Raw genomic sequence first — 27,341 nt, forward strand, 5'->3', positions numbered from 1 at the left:
TGCCATTGACATCAGTAGGGTTAGAATTTCACAGTACTTCACTTAAATAAGTTAACATTGTGATTGTTTATCAAGTTATGTCAAGGACAAGAAATCAGTGTGCTAATTTTTTTTTGTGCCTGAGTTACATATAATTTGTAGAATATAAGCAATATATGCACTATCAAATGGTAACTGTACTATTGCAATATTGGGGAGCAGGGAACAAAACAGCAAAAATTATGCAGGGTGCTTAATAAAAATGGAAAAGTGATGGAGAGAGAAAAAAAAGGCCACACACAATAAGTATGCTGCATAAATCAGGTGGGTTTATGTCATAACATGAACATGTGCCATTCCTGCTCATATATTGAATTTCAGTAGTTGCTTGCATAAAGAAGTAAAGTGTAATGAAACTGGCAAGCAACGTATTCCCCAGTCAGCCTTATCTTTGTTCCCTTTGTCCTTCAGATACAGCTTTTCTTGCCTTTTTCAATAAAATCCATCCAGCTTTTTTATTTTGCATCTCTCTGTAACTGAGCTGAGAAGACCAATGAGATTCAGTGCTTTTCTAGTTGAGTTCTTAGCAGCTGCTTTTTAAGAGATCAAAACTTAGAATGCTGCTACATGGTATTAAGGCTTAGCTATTGATGTGTCCCTATAGGGGTTATGCATTTCTTGTGGGGGACAGGCAGAGAGGAAGGGTAAAGGGTGACCCTTTTGAGCATGCTCACAGACAGTAAACACTACTTTCCTTGTTTCTTAGGATCCTCTTTGCAAGCTCAGTGCTTAACCTTACTGAACTTACTGCTCTTCGGCCTGATCTTGGCAGATTGAAAAAGGTCCTTTACTTCCATGAGAACCAGTTGGCATATCCTGTACAGAAGTGCCAGCAAAGAGATTTCCAGTATGGATACAACCAGATTCTTTCATGGTAGGTGTTTCTCAGGTGATGGCGCGTGTGTGTATTTTTAATGGTATCTTTCAAGCATTTTTAAACTTGGGGAGACGTGTTCTGCTTAAATCACAACACTGTTACAAACTGCGATGCAAATACAAACAGAGTCCCACGGAGTTTTTCAATAAAGTGCTTTGGCAGAAACATGTAATGAAGTACTTCATGTGTAGCCTCATTTCAAGATATTCAAGTCTACCTGTGTGCTGAAGGACTACCATACTACACCTATAAATTGCACTAATTTTCAATTAATACCTATTCACAGCAAACAAGATGCTGTACTTCAAGGACACTTAGCAGAGAGGCAGTTAATCAGCTAGCACTTGCTGAGCTATAGCTTTGAAAGCATCCAACTGAATTAAAATAGTGGTTTCCAGGGGAATAAACAAAAATTAAAACATAATGTGAAAGTTTTGTTTGTTTGTCTTTAAGGAGTGAAAGCAGTAAACATAACAGCTATATCCTTGCATTTCTTTCATTTGGTATTCAGAAACTGTGCAATGATAAAACATCCAGACATTTTAAAGGTTGTGGGCCTTTACTGTTACTTAAAACAAATGTGTTTCCTGAATTTGTTAATGAAATAAGTTATTAACAGCACACTGAAAAAGCTTTGTAATGAGACACTGTACAACCCCATGTGAATCTGCAAAGCTGAATAGTTTGAATTGAAATGAATTAATTCTGTTGATCTATCTCACCTATTTGTTATTAGGAGACTTAGGAGAAGCATGGATTTAATACTTTTAAATGCATACAAAATATTTGCATCTTTGTAAAATGAGCCAGTTGATATTCATATTTCCCAAATGATAATCTTTATATATAGAAAGCATTTTCTAGATCTGTTCCTGTCATTTCACTTGAAAGATGCTTCAGTTATTCAGTAACAATGCTGTAAAAATGTGGTAAAATGGCTGTACTATTCTTGGAGTGTATTTTGAAAACAGTAGAAGCCATTTTGAAATCTAATGACAAAAATATATGGCGCTGGGTGGTGAAGCTGAGGAAGGAAATACATAAAAAAGATATGTTTTAACTGCTTTTGGTATTGTAAATGCTGTAATCTTATGAGTTTTTATTATAGGACCTTTCTCTTATGTAGGAAAAGACTTCTAAGAATGCATTCCTCCATGTTTTCTTTAGCTGAGAGTAGACTTTGTACTTTAGTGTAAATGCGTAACATACACATTTTGAATATTTTTGGCTCTGCAGAAGGACATTTTTAATAGCAAAAGAGAGTGAGTCTTCTCTATATTTTAGCTGCATTGTTTCTCTTCTTTGGTATTCACCCATAAAGGAAATATATGTTTACATGTGTGTGTGTTTAAATGTAAATGTTACTGATATTTGTAAGGTTAAAAAACAAAACAAAAATATACACACACGCACACACACACGACTTAGCAGGAGTTCGTTAAATAGGTGGTGACAAATATTAAATAGTATGACTAATATTCCTTCCCTCTTAGTTGCTCAGGTCTCAGCTTCTTGTGATGATAGGACACCTCTAGTTTGCCAGTCACACTTAAAACTTCCAGTACAAAACAAAGATGCCATATTAGAGGCCCAACTTAAATGTATAGCCCAAATTAAAAAACACAGTAAGGGACCTAAAAAAGAGCCACCATGGCTTAACAGCCATGTAAAAGAGGCAGTGAGAGATAAAAAGGCATCTTTTAAAAAGTGGACATCAAATCCTAGTGATCAAAATAGAAAGGAGCATAAACAAAGCCAAATTAAATGTAAAAATGTAATAAGAAAAGCCAAAAAAGATTTTGAGGAACAGTTAGCCATAAATTCAAAAAACAATAGTAAAATGTTTTTTAAGTACATTAGAAGGAGGAAGCCTGCTAAAAAAGCAGTGGGGCCCCTGGACGATAGAGACATGAAAGGAGCAATCAAGGAAGATAATGCCATTGTGGAAAAACTAAATGATTTCTTTGCTTCAGTCTTCACGGCTGAGGATGTTAGAGAGATTCCCAAATCTGAGGAACTGTCCTAGATTGAAGTGTCATTACAGGAGGTTTTGGAACTAATTGATAAGCTAAACAGTCACAAGTCTCCAGGACCAGATGGTATTCACCCAAGGGTTCTGAAAGAATTCAAATGTGAAATTGTGGAACTATTAACGGTGGTTTGTAACCTATCCTTTAAATCAGCTTCGGTACCCAATGATTGGAAGACAGCTAATATAACACCAGTATTTAAAAAGGGCTTTAAAGGAGACCCTAGCAATTATAGACCGGTAAGTCTAACATCAGTACTGGGCAAATTAGTAGAAATAATAGTAAAGAATAAAATTGTCAGACACGTAGAGGATCATGATTTGTTGAGCAAAAGTCAACATGGTTTCTGTAAAGGGAAGTCGTGTCTTACTAATCTGTTAGAGTTCTTTGAAGGGGTTAACAAGCATGCGGACAATGGGGATTCAGTAGACATAGTATACTTAGATTTCCAGAAAGCCTTTGACAAGGTCCCTCACCAAAGGGTCTTATGTAAATTAGGTGGTCATGGGATAGGAGGAAAGATCCTTTCATGCATTGGGAACTGGTCAAGAGACAGGAAACAAAGGGTAGGAATAAATGGTAAATTTTCAGAATGGAAGTGGGTAACTAGTGGCGTTCCCCAAGGGTCAGTCCTGGGACCAATCTTGTTCAACTTGTTCGTCAGTGATCTAGAGAAAGGGGTAAGCAGTGAGGTGGCAAAGTTTGCAGATGACACCAAACTGTTCAGGATAGTCAAAACCAAAGCAGACTGTGAAGAACTTCAAAAAGATCTCAACAAACTGAGTGATTGGGCAGCAAAATGGCAAATGAAATTTTATGTGGGTAAGTGTAAGGTAATGCACATTGGGAAAAATAACCCCAATTATACATACAATATGAGGGGGGCAAATTTAGCTACGACAGATCAGGAAAGAGATCTTGGAATTATAGTGGATAGTTCTCTGAAAACATCCACGCAGTGTGCAGCGGCAGTCAGTAAAGCAAATAGGATGTTAGGAATAATTAAAAAAGGGATAGAAAATAAGACGAAGGATATCTTACTTCCACTATATAAAACTATGGTACGCCCACATCTTGAGTACGGCGTGCAGATGTGGTCTCCTCACCTCAAAAAAGATATATTGGCGTTAGAAAAGGTTCAGAAAAGGGCAACTAAAATGATTAAGGGGTTGGAATGGGTCCCATATGAGGAGAGGCTAGAGAAACTGGGACTTTTCATTCTAGAAAAGAGGAGACTGAGGGGCAATATGATAGAGGTATATAAAATTATGAATGGTGTGGAGAAAGTGAATACAGAAAAGTTATTTACTTGTTCCCATAATATAAGCACTAGAGGGCACCAAATGAAATTAATGGGTAGCAGGTTCAAAACTAATAAAAGAAAGTTTTTCTTCACACAGCACACAGTCAACCTGTGGAACTCCTTACCAGAGGACGCTGTGAAGGCCAGGACTCTAACAGAGTTTAGAAAAGAGCTCGATAAATATTTGGAGGTTAGGTCCATAGATGGCTATTAGCAAGGGGTAAGGTATGGTGCCTAGCCTTTTGTCGAAGGCGGGAGATGGATGGCAGGAGAGAAATCGCTTGATCATTGTCTTCGGTTCACCTCCTCTGGGGCACCTGGCATTGGCTACTGTCGTCAGACAGGATACTGGGCTGGATGGACCTTTGGTCTGACCCACTATGGCCGTTCTTATGTTCTAGTAGATAAGACCTAGTACTGTAAACTCATATCTGACAGCCCCAGGGCCTGGAGGCTGTTGGATATTCAAATATTCTGGATAATAGAGAGGTGTACCTAGCAATGGATAACACTAAAGAAAAACAAGGTTATGTATTAGGAAACAAGCAAAGGTGTAGGCAGAATACTTCATTTATCAACAACAGTAGTATTGTGCACTGTAAACTTATATGGTATTTGCTGTATTTATTTGTATTTACTTTCACTATACTGTACTTATGGAAAGCACAACTAAAATTTACTTATGGTTAAAATGCTGGTTATTTGAGAGTTCCTGATGTTAGAATGTTGGATATGAAAGAGTTTATTGTATTTCTAATGTACAAAACCAGTGAAGATACAAACTTTGCAGGCTTAATTTAAAATGCTAGTCAAAGGGCTGGGCTGGATCACTAGTGTTGTGTCTACACTACCTCCCTACTTTGCAAGGAGGATGGTAAGTAGGGTGTTGGGAGTTTATTAATGAAGTGCTGCGGTGCATATGCAGCACTTCATTAAGCAAATTCCCCCACCCCCACCCCCCGTGGCAACTCTGAAGTTTTAAACTTCGAAGTGCTGGCTTGCGGGTAGCCTCAGCTCACCCGCTGATACTTTGGAGTGCCCGGGGTAAAGGGACTTCAAAGTACCCTGGGCACTTCGAAGTACCAGCGGGTGAGACGCTTCTACCTGCGAGCCAGCACTTCAAAGTTTAAAACTTCGGAGTTGCTGCCGGGGGGGAGGGATTTGCTTAATGAAGTGCTGCATATGCAGCGCAGCACTTCCTTAATAAACTCCCAACACTCTACTTACCATCCTCCCTTCAAAGTAGAGAGGTAGTGTAGACACAGCCGTAGTTGTTTTAATTTTAGAAGAACTTATGGTAAAAATTCATAGATGAAGAAGAATTGAAGATTTTTAAAAATTAGTTCAACTCCAGTAGTCTAGCTGAAAAGTATTATTCCTCTCAAATGTTTCCTTGCTTTTCCTGCTGACCCCTACTGCTTTTGTGAGCATTGTCAATTTTCTTTCTTGGCCAAGCAGCAATGTGAGTTGTGAGGATGAATGACAGGTTTTCATTTCAAATATACTTTTCACCAGTCCAGTGATGTATGAACACATGTCCTCAATGTATCTTACTACTCAAAAGTCAGTATTACAATAAGACATACTGAGAAAATCTACTAGCCATAAAACATTTTAACTTTTGTTGTTATATTACATTTGTGCCAAAACAGTGAACATTGTGTCAGCATTTCCAGAATTAAACTTCCCCATTTTCATGGTTTGATATTTTTGTCTTTTCTTCAGACTGAAAACTTCCACAGATACACAATATATAATTTAACCAAATTGCAAAAATATTGGTTCTACTATTTTTAAGAAGCAATAGAGAGGGACAAAATGTTTTCTGGTATCATGTCCTGTCTTCTGCTACTGTACCAAATGTATGTGACTTTTGGTGTGTGTCCATGGTTGGTTATGTCTCTTAGTAGGTACTTGCACTGAGCAATTTACATTTTTTCCCAGTTTAATATTTTTAGAAAGTTTTAGATGTCTCCGAAATATTGAGGGGCAGAAAGGATTGTTGGGGGTTTTATTGTAATTTGTCACTTACATGAGCAGAAGTATGAATAAAAATATGATCCTCACATTAAAGTGGATTTTCTCAAAGGATCAGAATGAATATGATCCTTCAAAGTAAAAATAATAAACATTTATAATTCATTTAAAAAGCTGTCTTTAATAAAAATTGTTAAATAATGTTTAAAAGATTAAACATATGGACAGAAATCAGGAAGTATGAGCTAAGGTGGACACTTTCTCTTACTCATTTGATACAATAGAATCCCAAACTTTAATTTGTGCATTTAATGCGTTGCCAGTTAGTGTCACAATATTTATCTTATGTTAGTCTAGTTTAAAGTAATTCTGGTTTTCCTTAAAGAACATTGTATTAATTCTAGCTGTGTTTTACAGTTTGGTTGCTGATATTGTGGTATTCAACTCTGCATTTAATATGGAGTCATTCCTTATGTCTATTGGAAAATTTCTGAAGCTGATTCCTGACCACAGGCCAAAGGATCTGGAAAAAATAATCAGACCAAAGTGCCAAGTTCTTTACTTTCCAATCAGGTTTCCTGATGTGAGCAGGTCAGTACTTTTGACTCCATTTTTGTCATATTACGTCAGATCTTGTTTCAGATCTATCTAAACTGATAATCTTGGCTGCTAAATTTGAAGTGATTAGTTCAAGCGTTGTTAATTAGGGAATTTGATCACGTCGTAAGCCCTCGATTTAATGGACTAATGGAGGGAGGGGTGTCTGCTATTCCCAAAAGTCTGTTAAATGCAGTAGTTTACTGCCCACCAACCCTTACCACACTCCCCCAGCCACAACCCCACCCCATAAAAAAAAAATGTCACTCATCAGAGCCACCACTGCTGGAGGAGCCACTGGACTCCACCGCATGGCTGGAGGGACCTTGTCGTAGTGGCTGGAGCTTCCCCACCATGCGCAGCTAGAGGGGGTGCCTTGTGTCCCACCGTGCATGGCCTGGCCAGTGGTGAGGCACATACATGAGTGCCAATCTGCCCAGGTACATGCTCCACTGCTGGTGAGAGGAGCACATAGTGGCTCCAGGAGAGGAGGGTAGTGGCTGCTCCAGGCTGTGACAGTGGTAAGTCTCCTACTCTTTTTTTTTTTTTGTGTGTTGGGGTTGGGGGGGATATCCGTTGTTCCAGAAGTCCGCTAACTCGAGATCCGTAAATTCAAGGGTTTACTGTATGTCACTATGCTGCAAAAGTATTTCAGTAACCTAACAATACTCACATTAGCACCTGACCCCGCACCAATGAAATCAGTAGAAGGTTTGCCAAGCAGGTCGATAGTCAGAACGTGACATATAAAGATAATTTGATGTTAAGAAAGAGCTACTTATTTTCGAGAAAGATATAAAACATAATTTAAATAGATTATTCACCAATAATAATGTATTAGATTGTTTTTATTTGAAAAAGTGATCCAGTCTATTCTTCAAACCATATGTAAGTGTTTGCATGGAAGAGGTGGGGGCTGGGGGGAATCCAGAAACCAGTAACAAAGACTAGTCTGTGTTTGATAACCTGTTTTTAATTGGGTATGCTGTAGTGGGATATCTTCCTCCTAACTGTTTTTTTTAGCTAACAGGTAGGTGAACAGGACTTCAGTAATGTAGCAAAACAAAACAACAGTCATGCACCACTTTAAAGACTTACAAAATAATTTATTAGGTGATGAGCTTTCATGGGACAGACCCACTTTTTTCAGATCTATCCCACAAAAGCTCATCACCTAATAACTTATTTTTTGTTAATCTTTAAAATGCTACATGACTGCTGTTTTGTTTTGTTAGAATACAGACTAACATGGCTACCTCTCTGTTCCTGTTCAGTAATGTAGAGCAGATCTGAGTAATTTCAGTATTAACTACAGTTATAGTTGCTCTTCACTTTACTTTCAGTTTGTACAAAGGACATTTTTTATTACCCTTACTGTGGAGCCCATTTTGAAATTAGCAAATGGTTGTGTTATGTGGCTCAAAGGGAACATTCTGCAGATTCTTTTCACTTCTGATTAAACCTGACACATTTTTTTCCCCTAGCACAGGAACTCTCTTCATCTACAGGAGCTTTGCTTCAGCGGGGCTTGCACTTGCTAGAGATAATCAGTTTGCCAAAGTGTACCATGCTCTGAAAAAATAATGTGGAAGATGCTGCATTTTTGCTGATGAGGATGGGAAACAGAGTAATGAAAATTATAGTGTTATACAAGAGTCTGGGGTTTGATTTTATTGCAAGTTTCATGCTGTTTAAATACTGACACCTTAAACATATCAACCAGCTAGAACATTGCAAATAATTTAAAAGGATTTGTTTATTTGTGGAAGGTTTCTCTAAGGAAGAATTACTTAACGGCGAGATAGGGTCAGCAAATTTTGTTGATAGGTATAGATTTGTTTTAAGGTTTACAAAGGATAGCAGGATTCCAAAGCATTACAACAAGAGTTGTAAACATGGTTGTGTAAAGCTAAGGCTTTGAACCCATGTTTAGGCACTTACATCCCTGTTGCCTGATTTTCTGGAATGCCATTCATAGTTAGCACCTTAAAAAATTCGGGCATTTTCAATGGGACTACCGCTCCTAGATCCTGTGCTTTTGAAAATCTCATGCTTGACTTTGGGCGTGTAGGCCTAATAAGTATATTAACACAGATTACATTGACTTTTAAGGTACATTATTTTTAATTGGTCATTTTAATTTCTATCAACCCTTGTCTTTCTCAGGCATGTCAGCTTTCTTACAATCCAGATGTAACACTTGAAATCAAACCTAAATGCCATATTTTCAGCAGTGTCTGGGTAAATGTTATGCATATGCACATAACTAAATGCACAACTCAAGATTTGTTGACAAGCATATTTAAAAATCCATTCTATTTTTTTGCTTCAGTATGATCTGCTGATAAAAAACAATAAAATGGGTGTGTGTGTGTGTGTATGTATCAGTATGTATAAAATAAAAAATATGAAAACATAAAATATGGGTTTTGGGGATTTATCTGCATCCAGTAGTTACCATTTATTTACAATATTATGTTTTAAATAATTTTGAATATAGTTGTGGCAACTGTGTACAGTATATTAATTTAGACAGTATTTACATCAACATGTAGATGAATGGAGATTGAAGAGAAAAAGGTTAACAAATGTGGCCAAGCTAAGATTCATAAAACAAGATCTTAGCCCAGAGTGGTTTTTTGAGTTATTTTCAAATGGTAATTTGCTTTATCCAGACCAAACTCATACACTGTAAGTAAGTGATTATTTGCATGACTGACAATCATTTGAATGCCTGCAGTCTTTTTAAAATGCATAATTTTGCCAAGATGTTGGAAAAATATCTAGAAATTCTGAAGGCAAAATTACCGAGGTTATTTTATCCCTTACTCCAACCTTTGTGTGTCTGTGTATGTGTGTATGAGAGAGAGAGATGCAATTTTTTATTTCTGTGAGTCACAGAGATGAGCTGAAAATGAAAAAGTCTTGCTGGAAATATGATTGTGATATGTAAAAGAGCAATTTTTATAAGTTAGTATTATGATTATTGGACAGAATGTAAATACATTAATTGTACTGTATTTAACATTGGAACGGGACCACGTAGCTCTAGAATATGAACTTTCACTTGAGCAAATCCCATTGTTTGTTATTAAACAAAGACGCACATACACCCTAAAAGAGAGAAACTGCTACTCCAGGTAGACACATTTAGACATTACATGAAGATATTGTTTAAAAAATGATTGATGTCTTCTAGTGCAGCAGAATGTTAACAGAAAACACTTTGATGCAGAAATAAAACTTGAACAGTCTGAAATACTCCATTTTATATATGCATAATGCATGTTTAAACTAATGTTATACTGCATTTAAGAACTTCTTTGTCAACAAGCACAGTATCTTTAACAGTTATTTGAACAGTTATTTGATTTTTATTTTTTAGATATTTGGTATAAGTGAGTGTCTTTGCTAATTATTGATAGGATCAGGGATGAATTTAGAGTTAACTGGACTCTGCAAACTAGAGATATATAAAGCTACTTGGAGTAGAGCCAATTTTTCTTCTTTTTCTGCAACCCACCTGTCTCTTTCTCTTTGCCACCCTCCTGTTTCCCTGAAATTCTATCCTCTGCATGACTTAAGCTCTTTCTGTCCTCTGCTCCTAAGGTGCAGGAGTATGGATGTTTTCCTTCACTCACCTTTCTCGTGGGGAAAATCACTGCATCTCCTTTCTTCAAATTGGTGACCCAGAACCTGTTAGATGCTTGTTCTGACTTAGGCTATGTCTAGATTACAGGAATTTGTCAACAGACTTTTTTGTTGGAAGATGTCTTCTGACAAAACTTGTGTTGATGGATCGTGGCCAAACTGCCAAGCGGATTGCAAGAACAATCTGCTCTGTAGACAGAGTGAGGCCAGGCTGCCCAGCTGCTCTCTCGACAAAATGGCCAACCGGCAGCACAACAGACAGGACTTACTGGTGTTCCAGAAGCCCTTTCCATTGACAGAGGGCCCCTGGGACGTCCAGACTGGTTTTCTGTCGACAGATCTCTGTCGATGTACTGTCGACAGAATGCCTTGGGAATCTGGATACCTCCTGGGTTTTGTCAACAAAACTGCTAGTGTAGACAAAGCCTTACCGAACAGTGATCGCTTCTGTCTGTTGTTGGTGCTGTGGTCTTAGGAAAAGGCAATGAAGATAGAACGTATGAGGTACTGTGATCACAGATCTGATTCTTCTTCCTGAGCCAAAAATAGGTCTGGTCAGCTTCCCTTACGGAAAATGATGAGGCAGTAGCCCGTATTGAGCACCGGGAAGAGGAGGAAGGAGTCACTGATTTGGTAGTCTAGTGGATCAGAAAATTGACTGACTCCCTTCTTTTACCAGTGGCTGTCTTCAATTACTTCTAAACACATTCTTGTAGATTGGCTTCCATATTGTGCTCTGTAGTATCAGAGCCAGCCCTGATATAATGCTACTCTATCACTTACTTTTGAATTGGCATAGTTTTACAGTCTAATACAGTATGGCTACGTCTACACGTGCCCCAAACTTCGAAATGGCCATGCAAATGGCCATTTCGAAGTTTACTAATGAAGCGCTGAAATGCATATTCAGCGCTTCATTAGCATGCGGGCGGCAGCGGCGCTTCGAAATTGATGAGCCTTGCCGCCGCGCGGTGCGTCCAGACGGGGCTCCTTTTCGAAAGGACGCCACCTTCTTCGAAGTCCCTTTATTCCCATGAGCTCACGGGAATAAGGGGACTTCGAAGTAGGTGGCGTGCTTTCGAAAAGGAGCCCCATCTGGACGCGCCGCGCGGTGGCAAGGCGCGTCAATTTCGAAGCGCTGCTGCCACCCGCATGCTGATGAAGCGCTGAATATACATTTCAGCGCTTCATTAGTAAACTTCGAAATGGCCATTTGCATGGCCATTTCGAAGTTTGGGGCACGTGTAGACACAGCCTATATGTGTGAAAATAACTATCTTACCATAATTTTAAACTTACAAAAGAAATAACATTCTGAGTTAAGACTGTCGCTCCTTTGTATGTAGGTATTACAAGGGATGTAGAACAGTAGGTGATTTTACATGCCATATGTGCTGCCATATTTCTGTACAACACAGTGAGTTAAATACAGTGCTACACAGAATTACCTTATAATGTCTTTTTTGTTTAACTCAGACTCTTAACTGCATTGTAATGTAATAGGTAGTATCACATTTCTGTTTTTCCTATTTTTCATTTTTCAAAAATGAGGAAAGGGCACCAAACCAAAATTTCCCTTTTTATGACAGTATCTTTTGTCTATGGACCTTCAAATGCAAAATACTTTTCCCGCACTCGTAGGTTGTTTGCTGATACCTTGTACTGCTAGTCAGCATTTTGATTTCTATTGGACCATTTGCAGTCACGTGACCATCAGCTCTAAAGCAAAATAGGGTCAGACTTGGTCTGTTCTTGAATGGGAGACACTTGGTATTTATTTCAGTGAAATGTACTATATAAATATCAGTTACTGTTGATACTCTTGTAGCTGTATTAAATCTTCATTATCATTTATAAATTCTGCTATAGAGCTATACATAGTGTTTGACAAACAAGTTTTAAGATGTATGCATGTTCTAAGAGATTCCAGTACAAGTTAGACAAAGGACAGAAGGGTGGCAGGAAAAAAGATAAGACGTGAAAGGACTAAGATTATAGTAAGGAAAAATAGGCCTATTTTTAAAATCATCTTTGGTAGTAGCTTAGATTGTGTAATCTTTAAATTGGATGTGCTGAAAATATAAAACTGTCAACTCATATCCACAAGTGATTTGACGTTTACAGGACCTGAGTATGGAACCTATTGCCACTGGAGTGTGTAGTAAGTTGATATAAGAGAGAGAAGCTGTTGGGCTGCTCCATCTTATGTTGTGTCTGCAGCTGGAGCTGAGGCAGTCGCAGCTGACTCCCTGAATTTACCTCTACCTCCACTCCACGTGCCAAGTAAATCTCAACATTTAAAGTTTACATCTAACATCCATGTTAAACATTAGGCTAATATGCAGTAAAGGTAATGGATGAAATCTGGAAATACACATGGCACATGTAAAGGAGATGGAAAAGGCATAAAGCTCATCTATGAACTCTGTGGTCCTCAGGCCATTGTGTGAAGGGATGGTCACCTGATGCAAGTTAGAATTGCATAGTACCACTCTGTCTTATGCTGACTGTTATGAGTAAGGGGTCAGAAGTACATCTGGGAGCTGATACATTTGAGTCATGTTGCCGTCATTTCCCATTTCATTTAGTCATTCTGCGTATGCCAGATACAGGGATGGAAGATGGTATAATAGCTTCTCTCGCAGTTCTACATCTCCTGAGATTTCCAGTGGCCAGATACACTAGCTGCACAATCAGATCCTCTTGTGGTGAGTTCAGTACTAATAGTTAGCCCACAATGGAGAGCTGGCTTAATAGTCTCACCTGTCCATTGAAACTTAATTGTATTGCAAAACAGTGGGAAGCTATTTTTTTTAACTGTGCAGAGATGAAAAGAAGAGAGTTTTGTTAATTTTTTTCCTTGCACATAATTTTTCAGTTAAATGATATCATAGTAATCATTTAATCTTACAATAGCTCAGAAGGATACTTAACCTGAATTCTTTGTAGAACCTAGATTTTTATTAGTTGGATACTACTTATGTTGCATACAACACATTCCCATAAAACCTGCATTTTGTATTTACAAAGAAATTTCTCGAGAGAGTTAAAGGTCTTGTAAAACATTCTTGTTCTACAGCATGAACGAATTATTATACTCTAGGGTATTAAAACTGAAGTGTACTGAAGAAAAGAATTTTTCATTAAAATGCAGTTTATATTGATAAAACAGATTACTAGCATTTGATGAAATGTGAAACTTGGATCTACCCATATCACGACATCACGAGTAGGTTTACTTTGGCAAGAGGGCTACATGTAATGCATATCAGGCCTAATCATCATACACTACCTGTTATTTTTTATTAGATTAAATTGTCTTTCACTAAAGTAGTTGGAAAAAAATATGTACTTTATCTGTATACTGAAGTAGCAGAATGTAGTAACTAAGAATATTAGAAAATAAAAGCTGTCATGTTATCAGTTTTGGCACAGTCATTTATCAATCAGTATTTTAAACATTGACAAGTGGTAATTTAATAGTGAATGACCCTGTTGGCAAGAAGTTCTAATGACAGATGATGCAAACTCATTTATTACTATGTGGCTCTGCTGGCTTCTTACCTTTCTCAGTATCACAGCTCATACTTTCCAAGTCTGAGATGTGAGAAGTCACAAAGGGCAAAACCTGTGGCACCAGGCGTGTAATCACTCCTATCTAATCTGGTTCTCTTTAGTTGCAAATTTCCCTATACTATTGGTTATTAAGATTAGTTAAGACACTGATTAGTTTAGACACTGATTTAAACAGTTTGATTTGTAACATTCATAATCATACTTCCCACTGCTATGCAGCACAATTTCTGGAAAAGTGTGTGTGTGTGTGTGTGTGTGTTTTGTTGGGAAAGGTTTGTTTGTTGTGATTGACTTTACTTTTGATAGTACAACTTCACACTGTGCACTTGGTTTCAGAGACAACTCACCTTTCAATAAATTTTTGCTAGCAGCCCATTTCATCTGAGAATCTCAGAAGACTTTGCAGTGGTTAACAGAGCACCCTTTATGGTGGACAATTTATTTTCTCCTCTTTTTAGAATTAGGGAAACTGATTCATGCAGAAATTTAAATGCCTTGTGCCAAGATCACATAGGAAGTCAATTGCAGAGTCATGCCTGGCAGGGAGCTCTGAGACTTCCAGTTCTGTTCAAATTCCTTTTGGAGCAGGGAAGGCTTACCTTTCTATGCTGTATGTAAAAATTGGAAGTAGGGACTTCATGCTGGAGGAAATGACAGCTATGCTATGACTTGGCAGGAAAGGCACTTTTAGTTTTCCTAAAGGTACAGCAATTCAGGTGTTAGTTGTTTCAAATAGTTTTTGTTCATGTTACTTGAACTTCTGTCATGTGGTGGGCAAGCTCCATTTACTAGCATATTTGCAACTTGCAACCCATATCACTTTACCAGAGACGTGTTTGTGGGAAATACTGTGTAAGCTCTCGAAATTTAAGCTTCTATCTTGGCTTTCAGTACCTTCCTATTTTAAGTATGTCATTTGTTTTTTAATTCCTGTCCTGAGGTCTTTCATTACGGCTGCGTGTACACTACAGCGATCTTCCAAAAGACAATCTTATGGAAGATCTCTTCCAGAAGATCATCTTCTGGAAGATCATGTCTACACACAAAAAAGCAGATTGAAAGAGCAATCTGCTCTTTCGAAAGAGAGCGTCCACAAAGCCACGGCTCTTTTGAAAGAAGGGCCAGGGATCGAAAAAGATGGCTCCGTGAGGACTCTTCTTTCACAAGAAGGGCCCCCAAAGCATCTACACATGCTTTTTTTCTGAAAGACTCTTTTAGAAAAAGGCACTCTTCCTGATCCGGGAGTAGAAGATAGCTTCAGGAAGAAGAGACACGTTCTTTCGATTTCTGATCGAAAGAGCACATTTTGTGTGTAGATGCTGGGCGTGTTCTTTCAGAAGAGGGCCTGATTTTTTGGAAGGACTTGCTAGTGTAGATGCGGCCTATGACTATGGAATGTTTTTCCTTCTTTTGTGGTTGGAAATGGGTAAATATCAACCCTATGGGGAATGATGTTGTAATTAGGCTCAGTGGAGTTAAATCTGATTGGTTTAAAATTGTTGCAGGGTGCTTTTAGGTAAAACTGTTCCGTCTTCTTGTCAGAAGGGAACAGGATTACTGAATAAGGATATGAACCTGCAAGATGCTGAGTGCCTCCAAGTTCCACTGCAGTCATTACGGTTGAGAGCATTCAGTACCCTGCACCCTCAGTGCCCTGGGAATAGGTGGATGAAGATATTAGATGGAAGTAAGTGCTGGGAATTAAGTTACACAATCAGTGCCTTAGCCAGGCCACTGAGCTGACAGCTCAGTTCAAATCCTTGATATGGAGAAAATTCCCTGCCCCCTAAACTTTATTTTGCAGCTACTAGTCAACATTTCTGAGTTATATGTATTTTAACTGCAAAACTGTGAGGAATGCAAAAAGCTTCCTTTCCTGTGTATTTTGTGCACATGAAAATCTGAGAGGTGGGAAAGTAGCCATCATCTTTTTCTGAGTTGCTAGGTGAGGAGAGTGCCTGGATGGCGCAGAGAGTGAGAGAGCCTTATTGTTTAGATACTCCACACATATACTTTTGGGTTATGTGAGGGAGGAAAAGCATAGATAGGAGAAGAGGGGACAGTGATAACTAATGAGGATATAAAAGGGGGCAGAGTGTCAAGCAGTTGGAGATCCTGTTCTGTGAATGAGAACCAGAGCTTCAGAAGCTGTGTTAAATGAAAACAGTGTGGGAATGAAGTGGCTTGAGGAATCAGTTAAAGAAGTGTGGCAATAAGAGGACACCCTAAGAGCACTCAAAAACAGATATACATGGTGTGCACCGGATGAATGATAAAAATCATACTCCATCAAGAGAAGAGGATTGAAACACCATCAAGAAGAGAAATAGATAAACCTCTTAACCTGGTCTTCTTATTGTTGTTAAATGTAAAACAATTACCAGAAGAATTTTGAGTCTAATATGCACTACACACATAGGTTACGTCTACACGTGAAGCCAACATCGAAATAGCTTATTTCGATGTAGCAACATTGAAATACGCTATTTCGATGAGTAATGTCTACACGTCCTCCAGGGCTGGCAACGTCGATGTTCAACTTCGACGTTGCGTGGCACCACATCGAAATAGGCGCTGCGAGGGAACGTCTACACGCCAAAGTAGCACACATCGAAATAAGGGTGCCAGGCACAGCTGCAGACAGGGTCACAGGGCGGACTCAACAGCAAGCCGCTCCCTTAAAGGGCCCCTCCCAGACACAGTTGCGCTAAACAACACAAGATCCACAGAGCCTACAACTGGTTGCAGACCCTGTGCCTGCAGCATGGATCCCCAGCTGCCGCAGCAGCAGCCAGAAGCCCTGGGCTAAGGGCTGCTGCACACGGTGACCCTAGAGCCCCGCAGGGGCTGGAGAGAGAGCATCTCTCAACCCCTCAGCTGATGGCCACCATGGCGGACCCCGCTATTTCGAAGTTGCAGGACGTGCAACGACTACACGGTCCCTACTTCGACGTTGAACATCGAAGTAGGGCGCTATTCCTATCCCCTCATGGGGTTAGTGACTTCGACGTCTCGCCGCCTAATGTCGAAGTTAACTTAGAAATAGCGCCCGGCGCGTGTAGCCATGACGGGTGCTATTTCGAAGTTGGTGCCGCTACTTCGAAGTAGCGTGCACGTGTAGACATGGCTATACAGTGCTTTTACATTACAAATGAATAAAAAGTGTAATAAAAGAATAATTAGAAAGTTTTAGTTGGTACAGGTTGAAGATCTCTAGTCTGGTACCCTCAGGGCCTGACTGGTGCTGAATGAGAGAATTTGCTGGACCGTAGGAGTTCAATATTTTTTAGCAGTATTACCATCACTCCCACTACTTACTGGGCTCTTAGAAGACATTTAGGGGTAAATTACAGCTAAATAACAGTACAGAACACTGAGAGCCAGGACTGGTGGCTGTAAATAAACTTTATGTGAATGTGAGAAACTTGGCCACACCCATAACATCTAGCTTCCTAAATTCATGGCAGACAACGGATATTGCCGGAGGAGAGAGTGTTGGATTAGGGAGGTTCAACCTGTAGCAGCAGGAGTTAGACTGGTCTGCCTGCCCAGTGGGGCCACGAGCTTGGGGGTTACGTGCATGTATGTGGCGGGGGGGGCGGTGACACCATGCCATAGGAAAGTGTGGACCTCGGCAGAAGGACCGGGAGCAAGGGCAATCAGTTCTTAGCACCATCCAGTGCAGGCGTTCCCCTCCCACCCACCCATCCCACAGCCTTCAGAAGCTACATGGAGCAATGCTCCCACAGCATTTCAAAGGGACCTGGAGGTCCTGGTCACTTCCACTGCTACTGCAGCAGCAACGGCAGTCAGAAGCTCTGGGCCCCTCGGAAATACTGGGCCCGATGTAGTAGCTTCCCATGCTCTGCCCTGTCATCAGGCCTGATCTGTACCTAGAATTCCTAATGACTTTTTTAGTGTGTAGCCAAAATGTTATTGTATGTGACCTGTGCAGGATACTCACTGCATACGCAGATGATTATCATATGGAAATTGAATAATGAAGTATTAGTCATGAGGAGCAACATATCAGATGTTCTGCAGAAGTTTCAGATATAACTAAATACATTTAAATGTTAGGCTATATGTGTAATACATTAAATGAATTTTGGGGAACCAGAAGGAAACATGGGACACTCCTGTCCACCCAGGGGAAGACAACCATTACATACAACATACAGAAATAGCTTGATTGAACTATTGTTCAGTTTTTCAGACTGCTTTCCTGGGACTTAGGGCTGGGAATGCCTATGGGCCATCACTTTCCCGGGGCTCCAGGCTGGGAGCACCTATGGCCGCCTCTTCCACGGGGCTGGGAGGGTGGGGAGCGCAGGCTCCCTGGGGCTTGGTGCAGCTGGAACGAGCTGCCCACACACCCCCATATCTCCCTGTCCTGTATTTGAGGCAGAGAGATGTGGTCATGCTACTCTCAAATGAAATAATTCTCTTCTTTTTCCATTTAAATCCATTAAAATGTGAAATTCCAGGATTCTAATGTACCAAAAGTGCTTCTGAAGGCATGCAGCATATCAGCTTCAGCAACAGAAATATAACATGAGATTGTAGGAAACCAGCTTCAGCACTGGAAAGATGCATATAAGAGAAGTGATAAAGACATCCAGTTGTTCTTATCTATAAGCAACAAGTGGTGTGGATGGTTATTCAACATCTATGAAGGTCTTGACCAAGTCTAAAGGCCCCTCCTCCCCACAGTTACCATTCAACCCAAAGACCCTAAAACTTTATCTTATGTTAACTTCTTGAAAGCGTGGGACCTTTTTGAGTTGGTGCATCCTTGTGAACAACAAGATAGTTCAGAGAACATTGTGTAGAGCCTTACATAAATGTGATCAATCTCTGCATTTCAAGCACCAGTGTTGGGACCTGAGACCAGCCAGGAAAGTTGTATCAGACAATATATTTATTCAATAAGCTGTGATTTCCCTTGGAGAATACATACTGAAGAAATAACTATATCAGCTTTCTGATGACAAGGTTTTGCTCCCTGGTAGTGGATGGGGACATGTGGAAAACAACAAAACTTTCTTCATCTTCAGTGTACTCTGCATGTCTTCTCCCATCCCTCTAATCTTGTGGCTCATGAGGAAGGCCAAAGAAAACACATTGTGTCTGCTTTTGATAATGTCTAACTAGTCAAGGGGATTATGGTGTGTAACATGTTACGAATGATAGCAGAACCTGTGATCTTTCTAATCATTCTCTCCTACCACCTGTCAAGACTTGGCTTGCATGCAAGTGGTGTAACAGAATTTTGACCTTTCAGACAAGGTTCCTTCAACTGTGCTATCATGCAGAGGAAAGACCTCTGTCATATACTAAAGAATGAAAGGAGAGTTGTACTTCTGGCTCTAACCCAGGAGAATGGGCTCTATTATCAGGTTTCCACAAGATGGATTTGACAAAGGTCTGTTCCTTTTCTACATCAGGATATAAATCATGTCCATGGCTGCTCTGTGAAGATGTTATATGACTTCACCCTATTGGCTCACCTTTCCTATGTGTAGTCTAATCTGAAGCTGAGTTCACACAGATGCTCCTCTTCAAACCTTTGGATTATTTTACTTACAGGCCTGGAAGGTGGTGGCTCTAGTAGTTAAACAGTATGGGTCTCTTTCTGTATCATTCCTCTGAGCCAAACTGTAGCCCAGCTTGGGTGTTTATGTAGGTGAATTTAAAAAAAAAAAAGTCTTACGCCTGCTTATGCAATGGTTACCCATACTGTGCAGCAGGGAAAATATGTTTAGGACTATTGTGTCCTACCACCCAACATTGAGCCAGAAGGGGTGGGGTGGAGGGTAGACCCTTGGCAGAAATATAACAGGGCAAGTGTACCACACCAGATATAGATCTTGTACATTGTACCTACCTGTGGAGGCACTTGGAAATATGTGGAAGATTGTGACTTCAAAGAATGCTCTTTGCTTGATGCTATTGGCAAAGTTACAAGCCTGCACTAGATGAATTCTAAACCAGTCACTAGCTTTTGCATCATCTGAGGCTATGTATACATTAAGGAAAGTAAGTAGATTGCAGATATGTAATTTTAGCTATAGCAATTTGTGTAGCTAGAACTCATGGATCTTCAATTGACTTAGCTTTCCATCTTCACTGAAGAAGGTCTCCTGTCAACCTGCCTTGCTGCTTGTGACTCGAAAGGAGTACAGGCATCGATGCCACCCTCTGATCTGTTGATTTTATGTATCCCTACCCATTGTGTGAAACTAAACCCCCGGAAGACTGACTTTGAGTGGATTGATCTTCTGTGGTAGTGTGGACATAGCTTCAGTACATCTCTGTCTGTCTAATCTAGTTGTGTAACATGACTTCAATTCCTGCATTATATTACTGCCTCACAATATTTAATCCACACAACATCGTTGTGATAAAGAGGTGCTATTACGCCATTTTGTAAGTGGATACATGAGGCAAAAAGAGACTAACTGCATGTCTACGCATATGGTGCTGCAGTGGCACAGCTGCGTCAAGAACTCTCTTGTCAGGATAATAAAATTACTTCCACAAGTGGCAGAAACTATGTAAGTGGGAGTTTCCCCACCAACATAACACTGTCCGTACCAGCATTTATGTTGGTGTAATTTATGTTACTTGGGGCGGGGGAAATTATACTGGATTAGTCTACTTCTGACTGGCATACGATCTGCTGACATAAATTGTAGTATAGACATAGCCTAAATGAGTTCCCTGGTGCCACACAAGTTATCTGTGGCAGAGCAGGAAATTGAACCTGGGTATTGGCTTTTGATTTTCCTGGCCATGTGTGGCTCTTGTAATCTGTCTTTAAGATATTTGATAAATCTATAAATCCAAGATAAATACATAAATCTAGCAGATGATTTGAACATCCATGCTGTCCTTTGGCAAACCTCTTCAGTTACCCTGTTCATAGATTTTAAACAGAGCTGTTTCTCAGTGTACAGTAGGCCAGTAGATTAGGAGATATACTACAGAAATGCATAAGGAGGGCTGTTTGGTCTAATGTTCATTTCACAGGGTTATTGCAGCCCACCAGGACTCTCTTTTTTTCAGACATTCAGGAAACAGTGCAGGGTAACTGTTTGTTTTGTTCTCTGTGAGCACTACTTTCAGCCGCAACATCTTAAGGGTCTTGATTGACTGAAGTTCCCTTTTGCCCAATCCCAGTTTACTTTTACTAGCTGAAGCATTGCTGTTTGGATAACAGTCCCTGTTGGAGCCCAAATGGGTTTCTTTTAACCTTACTTTATGAGTTTGTGTTGTGGCTAGCTTCTTACCCCTTTGTGTAGGGGAATGATTGCAAAATCTCATCAGTGTACACTGAGGCAGCTGAGTCACAAGAAGCTTGCTACATGTGATTCAGTTCAAATGTTGCAAGCATCATGCCCTTCAGCAAAGTTTATTATGGGCATCTTGTTTCTTTGAGTTCATTTATGTTGTTTTCTGTCTACATTTAAATTACTACTCCGGGCTTACTCAACTTTATCTGTGAGGAGGAGAAAGGAAAGCTGTGACTCTCTTTGGGTACCATAATTATGCTCCTCTCAGTTATCTGATAATCAGAGAAAGGACCACATAACATCAGTCAGAGTTTATGACCAACAGTCACAAAAATTGAATAATAGGTTAAGATAGTCTCTTTCCTTTTCACCCCCAGCAATACCTGATGGAAATCCCATGAAACTTATTATGTATCTATTGTATCAAATAATATAACTTTAGGTTTTCAAAGTAGCTGAAATATTTTTAAAATTATCCAATCCCCAAAGCATTTGCTCAGATGTATGTTAGAAACTTATTATTCTGTGAGCATCACTTCATTTTGGCTAGCAATAAGTCCGGTTCAGTCATTGTACTGCACTGGAATGTTTAAAGCTGAAATGCGCATTGGAATCTGTTTGTTTGCAGCAGATGATTTGCCTAAGCTTTGATGCACAGTCACTTTCTGACATTTGTGTATTTCAGCAGTGAACAATGTAAACTCATTTTCTGAGCACTTTGATTACTTGCACATAGCAGTGCCCATGGCATGTGACAGAGAAGAGCACTCTATCCACTAATCAGATAGATATGCTTCAAGCGTATTTACACAAAATAATGAAAACAGCTGTTAGATACCTTTAAACTTGAGTGTGTTTTGTTATTAATCTACTAGCCTGTACACATGACACTATAATTCTTCGCTCACTCAAGTTGCCTTTAATGACACAGTAATAAAACTGAGAGAGATGAAAGTAATGGAATTGTAGAATGTAATGCCTCAATTGTTCTACAGTGTCTTCCTTTTTGCCAAAATAAACCACAATTAGGTCCATATGGTGTTTTGAAGTTTTCAAGCAATGACCCTAATAAAAAGTAATGAATTTCTGACAAAAGAAAGCATGGTGCTCTTTTAAGCAGATATCTTTGCTATTGATCCAGTTATGATTGCAGACTGATACGCTAATAGAAGAAGAAAGGTTCAACATGTCTTCTACAAGCACTTTCATTTGTGGTTTATTTTAGTCCTATGAAATTCAGATTGAAAAGGTAGAAACATGTTGTAATCCATTAGTTATGACTTCCTTTTTAAAGATGTATTAGATAAAGAAAACCAATAGATTTTTCCTCAATAAATGTGATATTTGTAAGGCAATTGTTAACTTGGAGGACATCTTGCAAAGGGAATGACAGCATTTTGTGTGGAAATGTCAGATTTAACATGTACACTGAGTGCTTTGGGGAGATTCAGGTTCATATTGTTATTTTGTCCCTTTTAAGTCTTGTAATGGGGAGGGAATTTGACACTTCACCCTACTCCCCCTTCATCTAAGCAATTAAACTGTACTCTGTGTGGCTTTGTAGGAAGTAGAGAAAGCGTACTCATATACTGATGGAGGCCATATAAACACATGGAAAGATGGATGACTTGGGGTAACTGTCAAAAAGCAATAAATGTGTCAATATTATTGCAGTTAAGCAATAGTAGCAAGTGAAATAAAAATAATCTAATCTGAGAGAGAAAAATGGAACCCCTGACGCAGAGACAAACAGAGATGCCTAAACTAGAGGAGCTAGGGAGGGAGACTTAATGAACTCAAGTTATTACTTCCGATTTCTAATGTAAATGAGAATATCACACCTGGACAGTTTTAAATGTCAGAGTTGGAAAAAAAACTACTTGATCATCTATAATTTATTTATTTATGTATTTATTTTTAATCTGAACAGTGTGCTTACTGCTGTACAAGTTATATTTTTGCAACCTAAAACTTAGTGAATTCTGGACTACCATTTAAACAAAACCTTCATATTCATCTGCCTTTGGTCACAAGTACAATTAGTATCTCAGGGTGTGTCTACACAGCAGCCTTATTCTGAAATAAGCTATGTTGGAAGAGCTATTCTGAAATATCTTATTTTGAAGGAACAGTACTACACACACAAATGCATTTTGAAATGGTACTTATCTATTTTGAACTACAGTGTCTAAACACATAAACTGTGTTTACACTACAAAGTTTTGTCGAAAGAAGAGGCCGTCTGTTGACAAAACTAGGGAGTGTTGACACTACAGATGTGTTCTGTCTAGAATCTGTTGGCAGAATGCAGCAGTTTCGCTGGCAGAATTCTGTCTTGAAAGTTTGAGGCATAGGACCTCTGTAGATTGATTCTGTAGACAGAATAGTAGTGTAGGCACTTTTCTGTTGACAGGGGATCTTCCATGGCATTGGCCACCTGGGGCCAGGAGATGCTCTGTCCACCACAAGCAGAGTTCTATGCTCTGCTCCTCCAGCCAGCCTTGAAGGGACAGCAGCCCTGGAAACCCCATACCAGGAAGTAGAAAGTGTGTGAGTAACCCAGGCAGCATGTGTACCTGCAGCCTGCCCACAGCTACACCCTGCAGCCAATCCAAAGCCATGGCAGCAGCCTGGCCCACCAGGGAGTGGGGGAGGAGCTCAAGGACTCGTCCCTAGCCAGAAGGAGGTGTGCCTTGTCCTGGACAGATCCCGAGGTCTGAGACCTGATAAACCTCCACGAGCTTCTTCAGGTGGAGCACACTTCCCCGCCACCAGCTTCCTGGACACCTCTGGGGAAACCCCCGTCCTATGGAGCTGGAGTCCCACCCGGGGAAGCAGCAGAACAATGGCGAAGATGACACCACCTCCCTGGCCAGCAAAGGGACCCTGGCCATCAGCGTGGAGTCGGGCCTCTCTTCCAGCCAGACATCTCTAGGCTGTGATGAATATTTTCGAGGTCCCTGCTGGTGAGTACCCATGGGCCACATGCTCCAGGAATGGGGGTGGGGGTGGGCGAGGGTGGGGCATGCCACAATCCCCACTGGGCCGACTCGGGTGGGATCCCACTCTGTGAATCCAACACCTCGACATGTGCTCAAGGGCCTGTGGTCCACCTGGTCTGACCACGCAGTGGTAGGGCACAGGCACTGGCCCACTGCCAGCCCCAGGGAAGGCTGACAGGGCCACAGGGTCCTGGGGAGAGGGAGGTGCTGCTGCCCCAACACAGCTGTGGGTGAGACAGCTGCACAGACAAGGTCCTTACTCCCGACACACCACTGGAGACTGTGACCCTCCTCTCGCAGGCATACCTGCAGGACACAGGCAGCACCCACACCCATGGACAGTGCCCCAAGCTGCACGTGTGCAGGAGTAGGAGGGTCCCAGGGGATATGTGTGGGGAAGGACTTAGCATCTTGCCTCCTTGTCTCTCCTCCAGCTGGACCGGGAGGAGCTGGAGCCAGCCTAGAGCCAGAGCCAGAACCTGAGCCAGAGCCGGAGCCGTCTGTCGACAAAACTAGGAAAAGTCGACACTACAAATGTGTTCCATTTAGAATGTGTTGACCTTTTTCCCAGGAGAGTTATGTCGTGAAGGTTTGAGGCATAGTGCTTCTGTTGACAGAAGAATAGTGTAAATGCTCCAGAGGGCCTTCTGTCATGGTTCACCGGGCAGCCCTGTTTGCAGAGTTTCCGGTTGGCTGTTCTATTGACAGAGGGCTGGGCAGTCTCACCACTGTCTGTCGACAGAGGGCGTCAACAGGGGAGCCCCTATTAGGTGTGGACATATTCTGTATACAGAAGGTCTGTTGGAAAATATCTGTCAACAATGACTTCTGTTGACAGAGCTCTGTAGTGTCGACACAGCTCTAGTGTCTCTTTCAAAACAGACTTGGGACGCACTATTGCTTATTTAGAAAGAGGTACTATTCCCTGTTTTAATAGCATGTATTTTGAAATAGGCGCTAGTCCTTATCAAATGAGGATTGCAAATTTTGAAATAAGTCAACCACTGTTTTGAATTTATTTTGAAACAGTGGTTGTGTTGTGTAGATGCCAGGATCATTATTTTGAAATAACAGCTGTTATTTTGAAATAATTTTGTGGTGTAGATCTACCCTCAGTGACATATTGTATTTATCCGATTAACATTTGTTTTGTTTTTTTCCCACGAACATATTTCCTGTGTTTTGATTGGGGAATAAAACTAACGTCACAACCTTTTTAAATAGATTTCAGAGTTCTTTCGCAAGGATTATGTTGATTAGAATTAGCAGAATCCTAGAACTGGTAGGGACCTTGAGAGCTCATCCAGTCCAACCTCTGCACTCACGCAGGGCTAAGTATTATTTGAACCACTATTTCTTAAACTATGTTCTGCGGAACACTGATGTTCCAGGTGTGCTGCGAGTGTCTGACACTTATTTGATATCATGCACTGATGGTATATGTTTTCTGTTATTAAAACCAGGTACAATGTTACTACTGCATTGCTATGATATCTGATTAAATTACTTCATTTTGTTTTTGCTGTATATGTTGCTGTTTGGTTTTCTTTCAGTGGAAAAAAAACTATAGGTGTTCTGCACGATGAGATATTATTGTTTGGAAATTTAGGAAACACTGTTTTAGACAATCTCTGACAGATGTTGCTCAAATCTGCTCATAAGACTCTTCAGTGACACAGATTCCAGTGTCCGGGACAAATTCTAATTTTATTTTCTGTCTAACAGAATTCCCCTAGTTTCATGTGTGGACGGTATTTGCTTCTTGTACTAAATTGCTGCATAGTGAGGCTGGGTATTTGTTAAGCAGTTGCTACATTTCAGTACAGAGGTGACAGTCCAATAGTTGGTGACGTGATTTATGCCAATATGTATATATTTATTTATCATAGAGTACAAGAAATATATAATGTTGAAATATAAATAATGTTCATAGAAATATAAATTACTTGGCGAGATGCATTGTTTTGGTGCATGGTGTGCACCAGTGTAAGCTCTGCACTCCTGCTCAGGAATGGGTCAGCAGTAACATCAGGAGATAAATCACTTGATCATTGTCTTCTGTTCTCCTTCTCTGGGGCACCTGGCATTGGCCACTGTCGGCAGACGGGATACTGGGCTGGATCTACCTTTGGTCTGACCCAGTATGGCCGTTCTTATGTTCTTATCACTATATTCACCTTCTGGGCTTCCCTCAGAGTATACCTAAAATCCACCAGGGTTTTCATACAACACAGTATGCTTAATCAATGACCCTGCTCTGCCTTAATCCTAATGACCCTGCTCTCTCATTTCTGTGGTCAGCAGTACCCATGTTTTAGACCAGTGGTTCCCAAACTTTTCAGCATCACACGCCCTTTTGATTTTTGAGAAACCTTCATGCACCACCCGCATCTTCTTTACCGTCATCCAATCTACCTTTTAGCAAAAAAATCAATTTGTAATTTAAAATAAACACAAAAACTACAAATAGTTTTTCTTGGCCCCTTCTGGGTGCCTGGTGCAGTCCCAGCTGCCTGCTCACCTGAGCTCTGCGCTGCCAGAGCCGCCCATCTGAGCCGACTGAGCCCCACGCTGCCAGGACCAGCCGCCCACCCTCCAGCCACCTGGGCCAGCTGCCCACCTGCCAGCCGTGGGCCAGCCACCTGCCCACCAGTTTCCCTAGTCCCATGCTGCCAGGGCCAGCTGCCCACCCACCAGCCCTAGCTGCCCTAGCCGCGCAATGCTGGGGCCAGCCACCCAAGCCCCACAAACCAGTCTCCTGAGCCCTGCAAGCCCTCTTGCCCTTCCCTAAACCAGGCACCACCAGTCCCCCACTCTCGCCCCATCCCCATCCCCCTCCCTGAACCAGGCACTCTTGGCCCTGCATTTAACCCCATCCTCCTCCTTCTCCCCCTCCCCTCCCCAGTCCGCATTCACTCACCTTTGCAGGAGGCAGCTAGCTCCACATGCGTCTTCACTGGCTGTCTGCCTTTTATGGTGGCTGCACCAGGCTGC

At 40.7% G+C, this 27,341-nt stretch overlaps 1 protein-coding gene across 5 annotated transcripts in view; it reads left to right on the forward strand.

The window, feature by feature from the left end:
* Positions 1 to 27,341, forward strand: part of GTDC1 (glycosyltransferase like domain containing 1) — a 375,327-nt gene that overhangs the window by 164,292 nt on the left and 183,694 nt on the right. For 4 of the 5 annotated variants that reach the window (XM_075000592.1, XM_075000589.1, XM_075000591.1 and 1 more), the window contains 2 exons: positions 746 to 913; positions 6,644 to 6,817. In XM_075000592.1, the coding sequence (XP_074856693.1) occupies positions 746 to 913; positions 6,644 to 6,817 (342 nt within the window). The remainder of the gene's footprint in view (positions 1 to 745; positions 914 to 6,643; positions 6,818 to 27,341) is intronic. The other variant, XM_075000594.1, reaches the window with a different exon arrangement.

The sequence above is a fragment of the Carettochelys insculpta genome, chromosome 8 (assembly GCF_033958435.1).
Source record: "Carettochelys insculpta isolate YL-2023 chromosome 8, ASM3395843v1, whole genome shotgun sequence".
Lineage (NCBI taxonomy): Eukaryota > Metazoa > Chordata > Testudines > Carettochelyidae > Carettochelys > Carettochelys insculpta.